The sequence below is a fragment of the Leptodactylus fuscus genome, chromosome 11 (assembly GCF_031893055.1).
Source record: "Leptodactylus fuscus isolate aLepFus1 chromosome 11, aLepFus1.hap2, whole genome shotgun sequence".
Lineage (NCBI taxonomy): Eukaryota > Metazoa > Chordata > Amphibia > Anura > Leptodactylidae > Leptodactylus > Leptodactylus fuscus.
Window position 1 is genome coordinate 85822924 of NC_134275.1, and position 16219 is coordinate 85839142.

General features: G+C 45.9%; 1 protein-coding gene across 3 annotated transcripts in view; it reads right to left on the reverse strand.

Moving 5' to 3' along the window:
- Positions 1-16219, reverse strand: part of LOC142184789 (gap junction delta-2 protein-like) — a 32232-nt gene that overhangs the window by 4890 nt on the left and 11123 nt on the right. For 2 of the 3 annotated variants that reach the window (XM_075259871.1, XM_075259869.1), the window contains exon 2: positions 719-2270. In XM_075259871.1, coding sequence (XP_075115972.1) covers positions 1439-2188 — 750 coding nt within the window. In that variant the 5' untranslated portion in view covers positions 2189-2270 and the 3' untranslated portion in view covers positions 719-1438. Of the gene's footprint in view, positions 1-718; positions 2271-16219 lie in introns of those variants that run through there. The other variant, XM_075259870.1, reaches the window with a different exon arrangement.

Here is a 16219-nt window from a genome sequence, read left to right on the forward strand (position 1 = left end):
TCTTAATATTCATCTTTAACATGCAAATTTATAAAAAAATTAGGTTGAGTCATTTTTTGCTTTTTTTTAATTGTCAATAGTCATGCTACTCGTACTGTCTGCCGGTGTATGAAATCTGCCCTGAAGCCTTGCATCTCATCAGCTTGGTGTCTCAGCGCTCCCTCGTTGTGCCTGCGTCCATGTGTCCCTGTATCCTCATTCGGCTCTCATTGAGGCCGGTAGACTCTATCGTGTTCCCTACATGTTTCCTGGTGTCCTGTGTTCCATATGTGAGTCCTGTTCCTTTATGAGTTTCATCTAGTAGGATCTTGAACCTTCTTCATCTGGAGGAGGTGTGAGTTTGATTCAGCATCTATGAGGCTGGTGGATATAGCTCAGCTCTTGGCTCTCTATCAGTCCCATAGACTTTGAATGGAACGCCACCACACACGCTCGAGCAATGCACCATGCAAACCGGGGTCTTGGGATGGTCATTGAGACCTTCAACTCCTCCTCAAGTCTGGTCACTTGAGCGTGTGAGACAACCATATGTCCCTTATTAAATGACAGTATTGAATCCTCCATGAGGGGTGTTGTAGTGTTCCCTGCACCTCCATGTTGTGTGTCATGTAATCTCAATGTTCTCGTCATGCTACAATGTTCATGATGTCTCCTTGGCTTTGGTGTTCCCTCATGATACGTTCTTGTGTTTGGTTTTGTTCCTTGCAATGTCTCCTTGCCCCTATATGCTACATTGCCCTCTTACCGTGCCCGCTGGGTGTTTTTGTGCCCTTCCGTGTCTCAATTCATGATACGTGTTAGATAAAAAAAAAAATATCTGGCTCCTTCGCAGGTTTTGTAATTGGCAATTCTGTTTCGGGAGCCGGTGAGGTGTGAATGAGGATCTTATCGGAGGGAGTTTGCAGTGAGTGGGAGGTGAGAGGTATATAACAGTCGTGAGAGGTTTTTGACACTCCCCTCTTAAAGAACCCCTATTTATTGTATATTTTATCCTCCCTGCCTGTCGTTATGGCTTCTTATAAGTTAGTGCAGATTTTCTATATATTATACACACCCTGGAGGATACACGTATATCGCTCGCCGTCATCATCAGTCCGTCAGAGGCTGGCATTAGAAAAACAAGTTAAGTTGCAGAATATAATAATACTGAGCAAAACTCTTCAATGTACAGGCTCAAAGTTGTAGTAAAAAAAGCAAACGGTCCATATTTTAATCTCCCACCCTTTACATGAGTCCCACCCGTCCTGCCCCATTAAATCCAAACCTTGCTTCCCATGGTAAGCGGCAGCCATTATGATTGACAGGCCGCTAACCTAGTTTTGAGGGTCTCCACTGGTGGTTGGAAGACTGACACCATTCTCTGCCATATTTGTGTTCCAATTACATTCTCTATCGCATAGAGGAGATCTCTAAAGCATTGGCATGACCACCTATGGGGTCAAACATAAGCTGACTCACTGGATTGTGTCCTCCCCAATGTTGGCACTTGAGCCAAGGTGGATGGCTCCTTTTTACGCACCTCACACACTGACTTCCTGCGAGCCTGTACTCCCCTCATGGCCGTTTTGATCTTTCTCCACCCGAGGTGGTTTAGCTCGGCTAAGTTTAGAAGGACACAGATGCCACTGACGGCAAACATGAAGACCAGGAAGACTGTCTTCTCGGTTGGCCGAGACACGTAGCACTCTACCTCCTTTACGCAAGGGTATCGGTCACACTCAAAGATGGGTGGCACGCTGAAGCCATAAAGGAAGTATTGTCCTGCAAGGAATCCAATCTCTAATGCGTTCCTAAAGAAGACCTGAATGATGTAGAATCGGGATATGCCCTCTTGACGCTTCACCTTGGGACTTTTCGCAGCTTTCTTGGGTGTATTCGGGATCTCTTTGACTTCCAAGCAGTCTGGTTCATCCTTGGAGGACAGGTCTGGGTTCTGCATTAGGATCCCATTGATGTTTTTCATTCTCCTGTTTTCTCGTGGCAGTTCCTTCTCCAGTAAGGGGTAGAGGAAGGAGTATCTCCGGTCTCTCTGCTTTGCGGACTGATGGACAGAGTATGTAATGAAGCAGAGGCTTGGCGTGCACACAAGGATTATCTGGAAGACCCAGTACCGGATGTGGGAGATTGGGAAAGCTCGATCATAGCAGGCTTGGTTACAGCCAGGCTGAAGAGTGTTGCACATGAACATTGTCTGCTCGTCTTCGTAGACTGTCTCGCCAACGATAGCCACAATTAATATGCGGAAAATGACCACTACAGTCAGCAGAATCCTGGTGGGAAGAGAAGAAGATGATAAGTACGCAACGCAACACATGACAAGTGTCTGCCCTATCTTGTCCAGCAGTAGGCTTGGCCTTTTATGTTACCATCTTACAAGAAAAGATCCCTAACCACATTGGTAGAAGCTGTGAAACTGTAGGGGAAGATGGAGGAACAACCTTAAAAATCTTATATAATACATATACAAATGAATCAGATGACAAAAAGCCACTAAATGTGCCACAAAAACAACGTGAATATCAAGTCAAGCCCCAAAACAATCATGTAAGTGATTGGACATGGGGAGTGAAGGAAAAGTCAAACATAATCCAGAGGCAGCGGGCATACTGCCTAAGAGTTATAGTAAGGCCAGAGACTGCAATGGATATATCAGGGATAGGTCTGTTAGATGGTGGAAACAGCAGTAGTTCAGTCTATGAGAGATTCAGTTATAGATAAAGAGAAGACAATGATGTTAGAGACAGTCACTGGTGTTTCCGTATTACTGCAGTGGTGATGTCACGGGATGATGTATATAGTTGGGCATAAAGATACTGGAAACCATATCTGGTGATGGTTTGTCCAATAGGGTCTGTGTACAGAGAGAAGAGTAGGGGGCCTAGGGCCGAGCCCTGAGGAACCCCGATAGCAAGGGGACGAGGGGTGGGTATTATATGGCACTGCTAATACAGTATATGGAGCCCTCTGTATCACATCTACCCAATAGTCATTCCAGCTCTTAAGTTGCCCTGTATGGAAGGCACAAACCTCACTTATTGTCACCTAGGCCTATCTCAGCCAGGTGGATGTTATTATGTCTATGTATCGGATTGATTTCTAGAGGTTTCCCAGTTCATTTTATTGGATAGGTTCATCAATAACAGATCAGTGGTGATCGGTCACCTGGGATGCTCATGCCAGGGCTGTGACCTCTTCTCTCTTTGCTCCGCACACCATTCGCCTCTTTAACCCATAGAAGTTAAAGGGCCGGGGCTGTAATGACATTGCACAGCGCTGTGAGACACATGGTAAGCTCCATCAAATAGCTGATCAGCAGAGGTTCCATGTGTTGAATAAACCGTCCCTATGCTCCTATAGTTGCTTAATTTTGCAAGGACATAGATATATTTATATACAGTAGTCAAGGGCCGGTCCAGGAATGGTTAAAGAAGCACTCCAGTAAATAATAGTAGTATTGTAGTGGAATCTTACTGAATAACTCACTGGTATCTTTATTGATAAGTTATGTGCTCTCCTCTCTGTTCCTCTGATGCACACCCAGTTTCCTGTAGGTCTATGGGAGTTCTGTCAAGGCTCTAGTAGACCTGCATTGTGACTTTGTCCCCCTGTTCATACAGAAAACGCTGTGCTCATCAGAGTAGTGGTGCTCCAGAGGGGAGCACATAACTTCACAATAAAGTTGCCAGTAAGTCATTCAGTAACACAGTTATGACACTTCACAATTGTTGGGGGACAGCTTGTTTTTACTGGAGCGCTCCTTTAAGACACATTTTCCAGCTTCTACCCCTGTTTAATGGAAGTAGAAACCTGTAGGAGATGTCCTGTATGGAGAAATAAGACAACTGAACATCTAGACCTGAATAAAGATTTGGCTCCTGAATCTGCATGCAATGCTATCACTTAGAGAGAATCTATCATTATCATGCGCCCTCATACCTCCTTGTGCAGAGCTTTCTGTACCGTACAGTCGCTTCGTCATTATAATTGATTAATTTGATTAAAATCTTGAAATAATCCCCAACATAAAACCGCACTGGCATATTTACACTGAGCACAATTTATCTCGCTGTCTATGTCTTAAAACAAATGAGCTTATACAATTACCCCTTCCTTTCCCTTTCCACGGCTTCAGCGGCGGGGGATTGCTTTATTAACCCCTAATCTGCCATTAACCTAATCCAATGAGTGAGAGAGCTGTCTCCTAGGATGACAGCCCCTGAAATATGGCATATTAGGCAGGAGGAACATGTCTGACAGCTCGAGATGCCCACGGAGCCATAGGACATTCGCCGTGAAGCTTGTCGCAATGCATTGTCATAGCCGGCACATGAACCGAATATCCCAGGACCGTCCTACGTTTTCAGAAGGAATCCCGACAAGGCAGGTCATGGCCGAAAACTGGAATCGTTTACAAAACCCAGGACCAAAGTGCGGCCCAACACTCAGTTCTGTACCAGAGACTTACACGGCCTTGTTTTACCAATGTACAGTATGTCTGCTGGGTGGTCTCTAGTCTGGATCCTGTATTGGGAGGGCTTGTATTTATTTAGGGTGTATTTGGGGGTCCGTCCTATGATCTGTATTAGATTAGGGGGTCTGTCCTATGGTCTGTATTAGATTAGGGGGTCTGTATTTGTTAGGAGGTCCGTCCTACGGTCTCTATTAGATTAGGGGGTCCGTCCTACGGTCTCTATTAGATTGGGGGGTCCGTCCTATGGTCTGTATTAGATTAGGGGGTCTGTATTTGTTAGGGGGTCCGTCCTACGGTCTCTATTAGATTGGGGGGTCCGTCCTATGGTCTGTATTAGATTAGGGGGTCTGTATTTGTTAGGGGTCCGTCCTATGGTCTCTATTAGATTAGGGGGTCTGTATTTGTTAGGGGTCCGTCCTATGGTCTCTATTAGATTAGGGGGTCTGTATTTGTTAGGGGTCCGTCCTATGGTCTGTATTAGATTAGGGGGTCTGTATTTGTTAGGGGGTCCGTCCTACGGTCTCTATTAGATTAGGGGGTCCGTCCTATGGTCTGTATTAGATTAGGGGGTCTGTATTTGTTAGGGGGTCCGTCCTACGGTCTCTATTAGATTGGGGGGTCCGTCCTATGGTCTGTATTAGATTAGGGGGTCTGTATTTGTTAGGGGGTCTGTCCTATGGTCTGTATTAGATTAGGGGGTCTCTATTTGTTAGGGGTCCGTCCTATGGTCTGTATTAGATTAGGGGGTCTGTATTTGATAGGGGGTCCGTCCTATGATCTGTATTAGATTAGGGGGTCTGTATTTGTTAGGGGTCCGTCCTATGGTCTCTATTAGATTAGGGGGTCTGTATTTGTTAGGGGTCCGTCCTATGGTCTGTATTAGATTAGGGGGTCTGTATTTGTTAGGGGGTCTGTCCTATGGTCTGTATTAGATTAGGGGGTCTGTATTAGATTAGGGGGTCCGTATTTGTTAGGGGTCCGTCCTATGGTCTGTATTAGATTAGGGGGTCTGTATTTGTTAGGGGGTCCGTCCTACGGTCTCTATTAGATTGGGGGGTCCGTCCTATGGTCTGTATTAGATTAGGGGGTCTGTATTTGTTAGGGGTCCGTCCTATGGTCTCTATTAGATTAGGGGGTCTGTATTTGTTAGGGGTCCGTCCTATGGTCTCTATTAGATTAGGGGGTCTGTATTTGTTAGGGGTCTGTCCTATGGTCTGTATTAGATTAGGGGGTCCGTATTTGTTAGGGGTCCGTCCTATGGTCTGTATTAGATTAGGGGGTCTGTATTTGTTAGGGGGTCCGTCCTATGGTCTGTATTAGATTAGGGGGTCTGTATTTGTTAGGGGTCCGTCCTATGGTCTGTATTAGATTAGGGGGTCCGTCCTATGGTCTGTATTAGATTAGGGGGTCTGTATTTGTTAGGGGTCCGTCCTATGGTCTGTATTAGATTAGGGGGTCTGTATTTGTTAGGGGTCCGTCCTATGGTCTGTATTAGATTAGGGGGTCCGTCCTATGGTCTGTATTAGATTAGGGGGTCTGTATTTGATAGGGGGTCCGTCCTATGGTCTGTATTAGATTAGGGGGTCTGTATTTGTTAGGGGTCCGTCCTATGGTCTCTATTAGATTAGGGGGTCTGTATTTGTTAGGGGTCCGTCCTATGGTCTGTATTAGATTAGGGGGTCTGTATTTGTTAGGGGGTCCGTCCTATGGTCTCTATTAGATTAGGGGGTCTGTATTAGATTAGGGGGTCCGTCCTATGGTCTGTATTAGATTAGGAGGTCTGTATTTGTTAGGGGTCCGTCCTATGGTCTGTATTAGATTATGGGGTCTGTATTTGTTAGGGGTCCGTCCTATGGTCTCTATTAGATTAGGGGGTCTGTATTTGTTAGGGGTCTGTCCTATGATCTGTATTAGATTAGAGGGTCTGTATTTGTTAGGGGTCTGTCCTATGATCTGTATTAGATTAGAGGGTCTGTATTTGTTAGGGGTCTGTCCTATGGTCTGTATTAGATTAGGGGGTCTGTATTAGATTAGGGGGTCCGTCCTATGATCTTTATTAGATTAGGGGGTCTGTATTTGTTAGGGGGTCCGTCCTATGGTCTGTATTAGATTAGGGGGTCTGTATTTGTTAGGGGTCCGTCCTATGGTCTGTATTAGATTAGGGGGTCTGTATTAGATTAGGGGGTCCGTCCTATGGTCTGTATTAGATTAGGGGTTCTGTATTTGTTAGGGGTCCGTCCTATGGTCTCTATTAGATTAGGGGGTCTGTATTTGTTAGGGGGTCTGCCCTATGGTCTGTATTAGATTAGGGGGTCTGTATTTGTTAGGGGTCCGTCCTATGGTCTCTATTAGATTAGGGGGTCTGTATTTGTTAGGGGTCCGTCCTATGGTCTGTATTAGATTAGGGGGTCCGTATTTGTTAGGGGTCCGTCCTATGATCTGTATTAGATTAGGGGGTCTGTATTTGTTAGGGGGTCCGTCCTACGGTCTCTATTAGATTAGGGGGTCCGTCCTATGGTCTGTATTAGATTAGGGGGTCTGTATTTGTTAGGGGGTCCGTCCTACGGTCTCTATTAGATTGGGGGGTCTGTCCTATGGTCTGTATTAGATTAGGGGGTCTGTATTTGTTAGGGGTCCGTCCTATGGTCTGTATTAGATTAGGGGGTCTGTATTTGTTAGGGGTCCGTCCTATGGTCTGTATTAGATTAGGGGGTCTGTATTTGTTAGGGGGTCCGTCCTACGGTCTCTATTAGATTGGGGGGTCCGTCCTATGGTCTGTATTAGATTAGGGGGTCTGTATTTGTTAGGGGTCCGTCCTATGGTCTGTATTAGATTAGGGGGTCCGTATTTGTTAGGGGTCCGTCCTATGGTCTGTATTAGATTAGGGGGTCTGTATTTGTTAGGGGTCCGTCCTATGGTCTGTATTAGATTAGGGGGTCTGTATTTGATAGGGGGTCCGTCCTATGATCTGTATTAGATTAGGGGGTCTGTATTTGTTAGGGGTCCGTCCTATGGTCTCTATTAGATTAGGGGGTCTGTATTTGTTAGGGGTCCGTCCTATGGTCTGTATTAGATTAGGGGGTCTGTATTTGTTAGGGGTCCGTCCTATGGTCTGTATTAGATTAGGGGGTCTGTATTTGTTAGGGGGTCTGTCCTATGGTCTGTATTAGATTAGGGGGTCTGTATTTGTTAGGGGTCCGTCCTATGGTCTGTATTAGATTAGGGGGTCTGTATTTGTTAGGGGGTCCGTCCTATGGTCTGTATTAGATTAGGGGGTCTGTATTTGTTAGGGGTCCGTCCTATGGTCTGTATTAGATTAGGGGGTCTGTATTTGTTAGGGGGTCCGTCCTATGGTCTGTATTAGATTAGGGGGTCTGTATTTGTTAGGGGTCCGTCCTATGGTCTGTATTAGATTAGGGGGTCCGTCCTATGGTCTTTATTAGATTAGGGGGTCTGTATTTGTTAGGGGTCCGTCCTATGGTCTGTATTAGATTAGGGGGTCTGTATTTGTTAGGGGTCCGTCCTATGGTCTGTATTAGATTAGGGGGTCTGTATTTGTTAGGGGTCCGTCCTATCGTCTCTATTAGATTAGGGGGTCTGTATTTGTTAGGGGGTCCGTCCTATGGTCTGTATTAGATTAGGGGGTCTGTATTTGTTAGGGGTCCGTCCTATGATCTGTATTAGATTAGGGGGTCTGTATTTGTTAGGGGTCCGTCCTATGATCTGTATTAGATTAGGGGGTCTGTATTTGTTAGGGGTCCGTCCTATGATCTGTATTAGATTAGGGGGTCTGTATTTGTTAGGGGTCCGTCCTATGATCTGTATTAGATTAGGGGGTCTGTATTTGTTAGGGGTCCGTCCTATGATCTGTATTAGATTAGGGGGTCTGTATTTGTTAGGGGTCCGTCCTATTATCTGTATTAGATTAGGGGGTCTGTATTTGTTAGGGGTCTGTCCTATGGTCTGTATTAGATTAGGGGGTCTGTATTTGTTAGGGGTCCGTCCTATGGTCTCTATTAGATTAGGGGGTCTGTATTAGATTAGGGGGTCCGTCCTATGATCTGTATTAGATTAGGGGGTCTGTATTTGTTAGGGGGTCCGTCCTATGGTCTGTATTAGATTAGGGGGTCTGTATTTGTTAGGGGTCCGCCCTATGGTCTGTATTAGATTAGGGGGTCTGTATTTGTTAGGGGTCCGTCCTATGGTCTGTATTAGATTAGGGGGTCTGTATTTGTTAGGGGTCCGTCCTATGGTCTCTATTAGATTAGGGGGTCTGTATTTGTTAGGGGTCTGTCCTGTGATCTGTATTAGATTAGAGGGTCTGTATTTGTTAGGGGTCTGTCCTATGATCTGTATTAGATTAGAGGGTCTGTATTTGTTAGGGGTCTGTCCTATGGTCTGTATTAGATTAGGGGGTCTGTATTTGTTAGGGGTCCGTCCTATGGTCTGTATTAGATTAGGGGGTCTGTATTAGATTAGGGGGTCCGTCCTATGATCTGTATTAGATTAGGGGGTCTGTATTTGTTAGGGGTCCGTCCTATGGTCTGTATTAGATTAGGGGGTCTGTATTAGATTAGGGGGTCCGTCCTATGGTCTGTATTAGATTAGGGGGTCTGTATTTGTTAGGGGTCCGTCCTATGGTCTGTATTAGATTAGGGGGTCTGTATTAGATTAGGGGGTCCGTCCTATGGTCTGTATTAGATTAGGGGATCTGTATTTGTTAGGGGGTCCGTCCTATGGTCTGTATTAGATTAGGGGGTCTGTATTTGTTAGGGGTCCGTCCTATGGTCTGTATTAGATTAGGGGGTCTGTATTAGATTAGGGGGTCCGTCCTATGGTCTGTATTAGATTAGGGGATCTGTATTTGTTAGGGGGTCCGTCCTATGGTCTGTATTAGATTAGGGGGTCTGTATTTGTTAGGGGTCCGTCCTATGGTCTGTATTAGATTAGGGGGTCTGTATTAGATTAGGGGGTCCGTCCTATGGTCTGTATTAGATTAGGGGGTCTGTATTTGTTAGGGGGTCCGCCCTATGGTCTGTATTAGATTAGGGGGTCTGTATTTGTTAGGGGTCCGTCCTATGGTCTCTATTAGATTAGGGGGTCTGTATTAGATTAGGGGGTCCGTCCTATGGTCTGTATTAGATTAGGGGGTCTGTATTTGTTAGGGGGTCCGTCCTATGGTCTCTATTAGATTAGGGGGTCTGTATTAGATTAGGGGGTCCGTCCTATGGTCTGTATTAGATTAGGGGGTCTGTATTTGTTAGGGGTCCGCCCTATGGTCTGTATTAGATTAGGGGGTCTGTATTTGTTAGGGGTCCGTCCTATGGTCTCTATTAGATTAGGGGGTCTGTATTTGTTAGGGGTCCGTCCTATGGTCTGTATTAGATTAGGGGGTCTGTATTTGTTAGGGGTCCGCCCTATGGTCTGTATTAGATTAGGGGGTCTGTATTAGATTAGGGGGTCCGTCCTATGGTCTCTATTAGATTAGGGGGTCTGTATTTGTTAGGGGTCCGTCCTATGGTCTGTATTAGATTAGGGGGTCTGTATTTGTTAGGGGTCCGTCCTATGGTCTCTATTAGATTAGGGGGTCTGTATTTGTTAGGGGGTCCGCCCTATGGTCTGTATTAGATTAGGGGGTCTGTATTTGTAACCTGATTGACTTATAATAGAGCCCATCAGGCCATAAACAGCGATAGTCTTCCCGCCAAATCTGCCTGTGACAGTAATGTGAACAGGGCCTCAGCATGTCTGGATTAGTCCCAGGTCGGCCATTTTTCGAGGCTAGATAAGACGTTGATGGTGTATACTTGTGTTAGTTGTACTGAGCCGTGTACAGGACAAGCACATCGCTAGCAGCGTACACGGTCTACAATCTCCCGTACACACAGCACAACAGATGGGGCTCATATATAATAAACTACAGGAAGACGAGGCCATGATCTGCAGTTCTGTCATGCAGAGAGCAATGGTCTGCGTGCGGCTCGGAGCAGATGGAAAGGCTGGTCGCACATGTGCCAGACTGCACCACAGGGCACGAGACGAGCACTCACGCAAACAAAAGCACCGAGTGCACAAAGCCCTAGCGGGACGCTCCGCGCGTCTTCTACAGGCTGGAGGACACTCGCACGAAGATGCAGAAAACAGCTGATGTCTAATGGGGTCTTCTGGAGAGGATCTGCAGCAAATAATAACTGTACTAAGGTGTAGAATCAGCTCAACATAGTCAATGCATATATATATGTGCACAATACTGTGCAAAAGTTGTAGGCAGGCGGGAAAAGTTTGCAAAGTAAGGGCTCATTCACACGGTGTAACGTCCCGCAAGATTTGACACGTGTATGCCGCGTGACCCTTTGCGTGCCGTACACGCTCCCATTCATTTCAATGGGAGCGGGGATCTTATGCGCCGCGCTAGTTTGCGGCCGTGCATTTATTCACCCTTACTTAGCCGAGTACCCCTGATAGGACCTACAATACACACTATTGCCAGCAGAGGGCAGTCTTGCAGATGGTAGCGGCACTTTGCTTCGTTTAGGTGCAGTCAACAAATGTATACCTAGGATATGCTATCACTTTATGGAGTATATAGACTTCAGCACTCCAGCTGTTGTGGAACTACAACTCCCAGCATGCATGCTCACTCTGCTGTTCTTGCAGTTACTCACAGACGTGAGTGGAGCATGCTGGGAGTTGTAGTTCCACATCAGCTGGCATGCAGAAGGTTGCCGCGCCTTGATTTTATGATCATTGGGGCTCTTATTTCTGGGGCTTTCACCTATCTTAAAAATGGAGTTTCTGCTAATTCAGCACTATATCTCCTCTGTGCCCCCCACTCCAGTGTCGCCTCCTGCTGGGCAGGGAACTGCAGCACGTCGCCATGCAAGTAGTAAATGTCTACGTTTATCAGGGATGATTTGTGGATTTGCACATATCATTGATGACCACATGGGAACGCAGATATAGGGGGTGTAGAGGTAACAGCTGTACATAAACCCAAAGCCCCCTCTGCCAAATCGGAAGCCCCCAGTTGTATGGATGGCATTGTAGGGACCGGCTCAGGTACAGACAGCTGCATTGCTGTGCAGCACAGAAAGGGACGGAGGAGGCGTCAGATTAACAAATTGCCAACCGCAGCAAATGCAAACTCATCTGAAGATGAAGTGCCAGAAACCTGAAGCAACCAAGTCTCACTGACTGTACACAGTGTGTATATATATATATATATATATATATATATATACAGTGGGGCAAAAAAGTATTTAGTCAGTCCCCAATAGTGCAAGTTCCACCACTTACAAAGATGAGAGGCGTCTGTAATTTACATCATAGGTAGACCTCAACTATGAGAGACAAAATGAGAAAACAAATCCAGAAAATCACATTGTCTGATTTTGTAAGAATTTATTTGCTGATTATGGTGGAAAATAAGTATTTGGTCAGTAACAAAATTTCATCTCAATACTTTGTTCTCTCTCCTTTGTTGGCAATGACAGAGGTCAGACGTTTTCTGTAAGTCTTCACAAGGTTGGCACACACTGTTGTTGGTATGTCGGCCCATTCCTCCATGCAGATCTCCTCTAGAGCAGTGATGTTTTGGGGCTGTCGCTTGGCAACACGGACTTTCAACTCCCTCCAAAGGTTTTCTATAGGGGTGAGATCTGGAGACTGGCTCGGCCACTCCAGGACCTTGAAATGCTTCTTACAAAGCCACTCCTTCGCTGCCCTGGCGGTGTGCTTTGGATCATTGTCATGTTGAAAGACCCAGCCACGTTTCATCTTCACGTTTCTTCTTGCTGATGGAAGGAGGTTTGCACTCAAAATCTCCCGATACATGGCCCCATTCATTCTTTCATGTACCCGGATCAGTCGTCCTGGCCCCTTTGCAGAGAAACAGCCCCAAAGCATGATGTTTCCACCCCCATGCTTTACAGTAGGTATGGTGTTTGATGGATGCAACTCAGTATTCTTTCTCCTCCAAACACGTAAAGTTGTGTTTCTACCAAACAGTTCCAGTTTGGTTTCATCAGACCATAGGACATTCTCCCAATACTCTTCTGGATCATCCAAATGCTCTCTAGCAAACTTCAGACGGGCCCGGACATGTACTGGCTTAAGCAGTGGGACACGTCTGGCACTGCAGGATCTGAGTCCCTGGCGGCGTAGTGTGTTACTGATGGTAGGCTTTGTTACATTGGTCCCAGCTCTCTTCAGTTCATTCACTAGGTCCCCCGCGTGGTTCTGGGATTTTTGCTCACCGTTCTTGTGATCATTTTGACCCCACGGGGTGAGATTTTGCGTGGAGCCCCAGATCGAGGGAGATTATCAGTGGTCTTGTATGTCTTCCATTTTCTAATTATTGCTCCCACAGTTGATTTCTTCAATCCAAGCTGGTTGCCTATTGCAGATTCAGTCTTCCCAGCCTGGTGCAGGGCTACAATTTTGTTTCTGGTGTCCTTTGACAGCTCTTTGGTCTTCACCATAGTGGAGTTTGGAGTCTGACTGTTTGAGGGTGTGCACAGGTGTCTTTTTATACTGATAACAAGTTTAAACAGGTGCCATTACTACAGGTAATGAGTGGAGGAAAGAGGAGACTCTTAAAGAAGAAGTTACAGGTCTGTGAGAGCCAGAAATCTTGATTGTTTGTAGGTGACCAAATACTTATTTTCCACCATAATTTGCAAATAAATTCTTACAAAATCAGACAATGTGATTTTCTGGATTTGTTTTCTCATTTTGTCTCTCATAGTTGAGGTCTACCTATGATGTAAATTACAGACGCCTCTCATCTTTTTAAGTGGAGGAACTTGCACTATTGGTGACTGACTAAATACTTTTTTGCCCCACTATATATATATACATGCAGCTGTAAGTGATCCAAACAGTAAGGGGTGTCTGGAGGAGTGTGACGCTGCACTAGATCCTTCTTCTGCCTCCAGGTCCGAGTACAAAAGATCTAGAAGGTGAATTCATACAAGGACACAATGACCCAAAAAATCACCAAATGTATCCAGGTACCCCCTGATGCCTGACCTACAATAACTGGGTCATTTCTAGTCATAATACAACCGGCCCTTGACCTAATATACAAGGCAGGGTTTAGCTGGCGGATTACGTAATTGGAAGAAAACAGATTAGAGCTGAACAGATAGATTATAATGGATTGAACATATTTTACTCTTAAATGTAATAACTGGACTTATTCAGATAGTTCCCGCTCTTCTGTATCATCTCTACGGAGCCAGTGGAGTAGTTACACGGGATGCAACACCTGGGCCCTTGTGTCTGAGGGGCCCATAGACCCTTCCGTCATGTAAGAGGACACTCGTAGGGCCCGTAGACCGTTCACCCCATATGAGAATACCTGTGACACCCATAGACCCTTCTGCTAGATAAGAGGACACCTGTGAGACCCATAGATTGTCACGTAAGAGACACCAGTGTGGCTCAGACACCCTTCTGCCACATAAGAGGCCACCGAGCGAGCCCATAGATCCTTCTGTTACATAATAGGAACCAAGTGGGGCCACAGGTCCTTCTTCCACATTAGAGAACAACAGTGGGGCCATAGACTCTTCTTCCACATGAGAGAACAACAGTGGGGCCCATAGACCCTTTTGTCACATATGAGGACACCAATGGGGCCCATAATCCGCACCGAAATCCATAGCAAATTCTGACGTGTGAATATACTCTAATAGTCCAAGAACTAAAATGTTGGAACATATTGAAGACTTTCCTATTCCCTCTACAACAGAAGCCTGGTGTAAATGTTGTGGCAAATCTTTGGGACATTTCGGACCTTTTTCTGCCAATCTGTTCACCATTATTTGTAAAATTAGATACAGAAGGGCAGAAAGCAAATCACATGAGACAGGGAGTTCTTAAGACCGGTGTACAGAATGCCAGACTTAGCAAATCCCCTCTAATAGTTTTTGGAAATCTGGACTTCTACATACACTTGGCATGTCATCATAAAGAGTTAATGACGGGAATAGCGCAAGTTGTCGCTGGGTCATCCTCAGCATCTTGTAAAGGCGCCAGCACGTGGTGAGACTTCTAGCACTCACTGCGGTGTCTTCAAGGCGTTAATAAGCTTGAAGCTATTGTTAGTAAGTGTCGCCACCTCCCGAATACCATCATGGACCTGGGAACAAGCAAAGTCTGCTAAGACGGCGTCCACTAGTGGAGAGTTGTATGTCCATAGCCATAGCGTGCTCATAGAATCACATAGGTCACAAGTATAGCAGTAATCCAGCTAGCTACTATAGAGGTAGTACCGAGACGTGCCCAATAGTGGAGGCCCCCGCCCCGAATCCCCATGAACGAGACTAAGATGACCGCTCCCTTACACAGTGGTAGACTGGGGTGGGCTTCTACTGACATAGAGCCTATCCACAAGGTAAGCGATAAGTGGTCTCAACGCTGGGACCCCCATCGATATCAGGGAGAGCGGTTCCCTGTTTGAATGCAGGTTGTAGATGTACGCTGCCACTCCATTCTGATCCTATGGGACTAGACAATTGCGGTAGTCGTCTGTCTTCGTCAGTCCCATAGAGATTAAACTAAGGCCAGGGTCAATGTTGTAAAAATATGCTGCGTTTTACGTTACCTGCAAAGTGAATGGGATTCTGGCTAAACCCATCCACACAATGCAGCAAAAAACCTGCGCTGTTGAAGAACGCAGCACGCCAGTTATACATACGGAAATGCTGGCGGTTACCGTATAGGTATAATAGGGGCAAAAAGTCCACAGAGGAAAACTCTGCAGAAAAAGACTACAACATAAGAAGACCCCGATATTATAGATCGCACATGGTAAGTAGGGGTCCCGTTACAGATTTTGCATTGGGGCCCGGGAGCTTCATATTACGCCTCCAGTTCATAATCTGTCACCCCAATGTGTCATGTGCCATTTATACTATTAGTGCCTTCTTTGGGTGGAAGGGCGACTGCAAAGAGAATCTGATTTGCGTTAGGGGGTGTAGAAGTATCAGTCGTCGCCAGACACCTCTGCTACATAAGAAGCCGCCACCATCGGTATTATAAGTGCTATATACACGGGGCCCTGTTCTGACCTCGATGCATGACATGGACGTGTAATCCGTTGGGTGTCGTAGTCTCAGTCGCCGTCTGTAGGGTCACCATCTTCCTCCTCTGCGGTTCCTCATCATGACACATAACTCTCCTCTATCTACCTGACACGATATCAATGAGAATATGTCGGGGATTTCTAGACACAGGTGAGACAGGTGACGCCTGCAGAGCAGAATCATCATTGTTAGATTTGCGCGGTCCCCGGCGTTGTGGAGGCGCCATTTACCTCAGCTGTCTAATCATTTTACTTAATTAAGTTCCCTTAATGGAGTGCACTAATTGGACGCGGCTATTGGCATCCGCAATGATTAATCACCAGTAATGCTAGATCTGAGCTCACAGGACGCCGAAATTAAAACCGAGGATGTGGCGAGAGACAACGTACAACGTTCAGCTCATTCAGATGTCAAACCAGATGCTACGACTAGGTCAACACAAAATACGTCTCTGACAGGCAGCTTTTATAGCAAATTATTTGACACGGTCCCTTAGCAATGTCATTCCTTCATCCATCTGTTTCCCTGACACAGAGCTCCAAATCTGCTGCACAACATAAAAGGAGGTGATAAAACTCAGCCTGCAGACGCCACTAGGGGGAGCTCACTGTATACAGGAGGGATTTTAGAGTTCAATTTTGATAAATGGGGTCTATTG